General features: G+C 54.4%; 1 protein-coding gene across 1 annotated transcript in view; it reads left to right on the forward strand.

The window, feature by feature from the left end:
* The window catches only part of LOC113205254 (endocuticle structural glycoprotein SgAbd-8-like), a 14,935-nt gene extending 13,879 nt beyond the window's left edge, over window positions 1-1,056 (forward strand). Inside the window, exon 3 of the mRNA XM_026420800.1 lies at window positions 118-1,056. Coding sequence (XP_026276585.1) covers window positions 118-529 — 412 coding nt within the window. The 3' untranslated portion in view covers window positions 530-1,056. The remainder of the gene's footprint in view (window positions 1-117) is intronic.
* Window positions 1,057-2,267: the final 1,211 nt, after the last annotated feature.

A 2,267-nucleotide genomic window follows, 5' to 3' on the forward strand; every position in this document is an offset into this window, starting at 1 on the left:
GGGGGGGAGGGGCTCCCCGTGAGTCACAGGTCACCGCGGCTGCGGCCAAGCTTGCACGCCGCTCAGAGCGCATCGCATGCGCACCCCACCTAACACGTCTTTTGTTTCTGTCCACAGCTACGAGACGGGCAACGAGATCGTGGCCGAGGAGGAGGGCTACCTGAAGAACGCCGGCAAGGAGGGCGAGGAGGCGCAGACGGCCAAGGGGCGGTACGCGTACACGGCGCCCGACGGCACGCGCATCGAGCTCACCTACATCGCCGACGAGAACGGCTTCCAGCCCCAGGGCGCCCACCTGCCCACGCCGCCGCCCATCCCGCCCGCGATCCAGCGCGCCCTGGACTGGATCGCCGCGCACCCCGAGCAGGACAAGGAGGGCGCCGGGTCGGCCCCAGCCCCTGCGGCGGCCCCCGCCCCCGTGCAACCTGCAACCTCTTCGCCAGCCGAGACTGCGGACCCCACGGCGGCCGCCGCCTCCTCCAGCGCTGCCACCACCGCCACACCAGCCCCTGCCAGGAGGAGGAGATAGCCTAAGGAAACAGTACAACCCTATAGTTTATATGTCTCGCGTTTGATTTACCACAAGTTGTTTTATGAAATGAACTGACAAAAGTGTTTCCATTTTTAATTTTGTTTTTAGCATTGGGGAAATCCGGGATTCGCTTGAAATCAGAACGAATTGGGTTTATGATGTTGTAAAATCTTTTCTGTGAAGATTTCCTTATCGGAGTCACCAATGTGAGAGGGGCTTTTTGGGTGAAGCACTTCCGCCGTTGGGAGGCAAAGGACAGTATTCGATTTAATAGGCCTTGGAAAGAAGACGCCAGGAAGAGAGACCATAAAGTCCCACAGCTGTTTGTTGCAGTGAAATTACCATTTTTCATTATGAAACGTAAGCGCGAAACTCGGGGTGCCGAGTTTTCGGTAAACATAAGTTACCATTTTGAGCTAAGTCATGTGCGTCGGCCGGTGTGTTCTGTCGTTGTTTTTATTGTCAGTGACATCAATGTTTTTTGTTATTTTAGCATAAGAATGAATAAAACGTAATTAAAAACAGCTCGACAACTCTTGCTTCCACATTCCTATTCAGCTGTTGCAACAACGCCTCTATGACATCACCGTCATCTGTGCGAAATGGGAAATGGATGGATGGATGGATCGATGGATGGATGGATGGATGGATGAGTGAAACCAATTCCCCGTCAAAGATTTACGAGGTGTGGATTTCACACAAGCGGCTCCACGACTTTACGAGCCTGTTCAAAATAATATTGGCTGGCTTGCCCCGGGCCATTCAGCGGCAGCCAACAAGGCGCGACGCCCACGCGCCATCCTTTTTTTTCTTTTTCCTCCTCTTCTTCTTCTGAAAGAGCTTGGCTGACACTAGTAATAATGGCTCAGGTTGCCGAATTCGGAGGCATTATTTCCAAGGCCAACGGTCGTGTGAGGGCGGCGGCAGCAGGGTGCACTGTGTGTCCCCCGCGACCGACAGATGGCTGCCCAGAGCGAAAGACGGATGGGTTGGGCCCGACGGGGTCGCGCAGCTGACCGTGCAAACAGTGGGGTGCCGCGGCCGGGCCCGGGCCGGGCAGCCAGCTGCCGCCCGTCGTCGTCTAGCGGGCCTAGCAGGCGCATACGACACGGCAACCCCACTTACCTTCGCTTGGAGGCCAGGTCTCTAACCCCCCGTGCACTAAAACCAACCGCCGACCGCCGCCATTTATGATGTCAAAATTTGAGCCCATTACCATATATGGCTTTTCAAAATAAAGATATTCTAGCATTTACCTTCATCGTAGAATTCTTCCCGCAAAGATGGGCTGGAGAGGGACGACTCATTCTAGCAAAATAATGTCTCACAATCAAGTTACGTTCAACCCGTTCCTCTACTTACCGGCACTGCGCGTGCACGGCGATGGCGTGGTCGGCACACCCCAGGAAGCCAGACGTCGTCTTCCTGGACGATTTACTCCTGGCGGGAAAGAAGTCGTTGGGAGAGGGAGAGACGCGAGCAGCTAGGGTGGGGACGAGGGTGCTTGCCCCTTCGTCGCGGAGGTCAAGGTCATTGCGCAGAAGGCCCAAACAAAAACCACCGCCATATCTTTTCCTTTGTGACTCTAAATAAACAAAGCATTCTCTAACCCCAAAATTTATTGATTTAAGCGACACTGGAAATGCAAGTGTGTGAATGTCGCTCACCTGCAGGTGAGCGACATTCCATTCGTACACTTAGGGGGGTAAAGGTGTGAAAAAATTCACACGTTTAC

This window comes from Frankliniella occidentalis, unplaced genomic scaffold (genome assembly GCF_000697945.3).
Source record: "Frankliniella occidentalis isolate FOCC.00 unplaced genomic scaffold, Focc_3.1 Scaffold111, whole genome shotgun sequence".
Classification (NCBI taxonomy): Eukaryota; Metazoa; Arthropoda; class Insecta; order Thysanoptera; family Thripidae; genus Frankliniella; species Frankliniella occidentalis.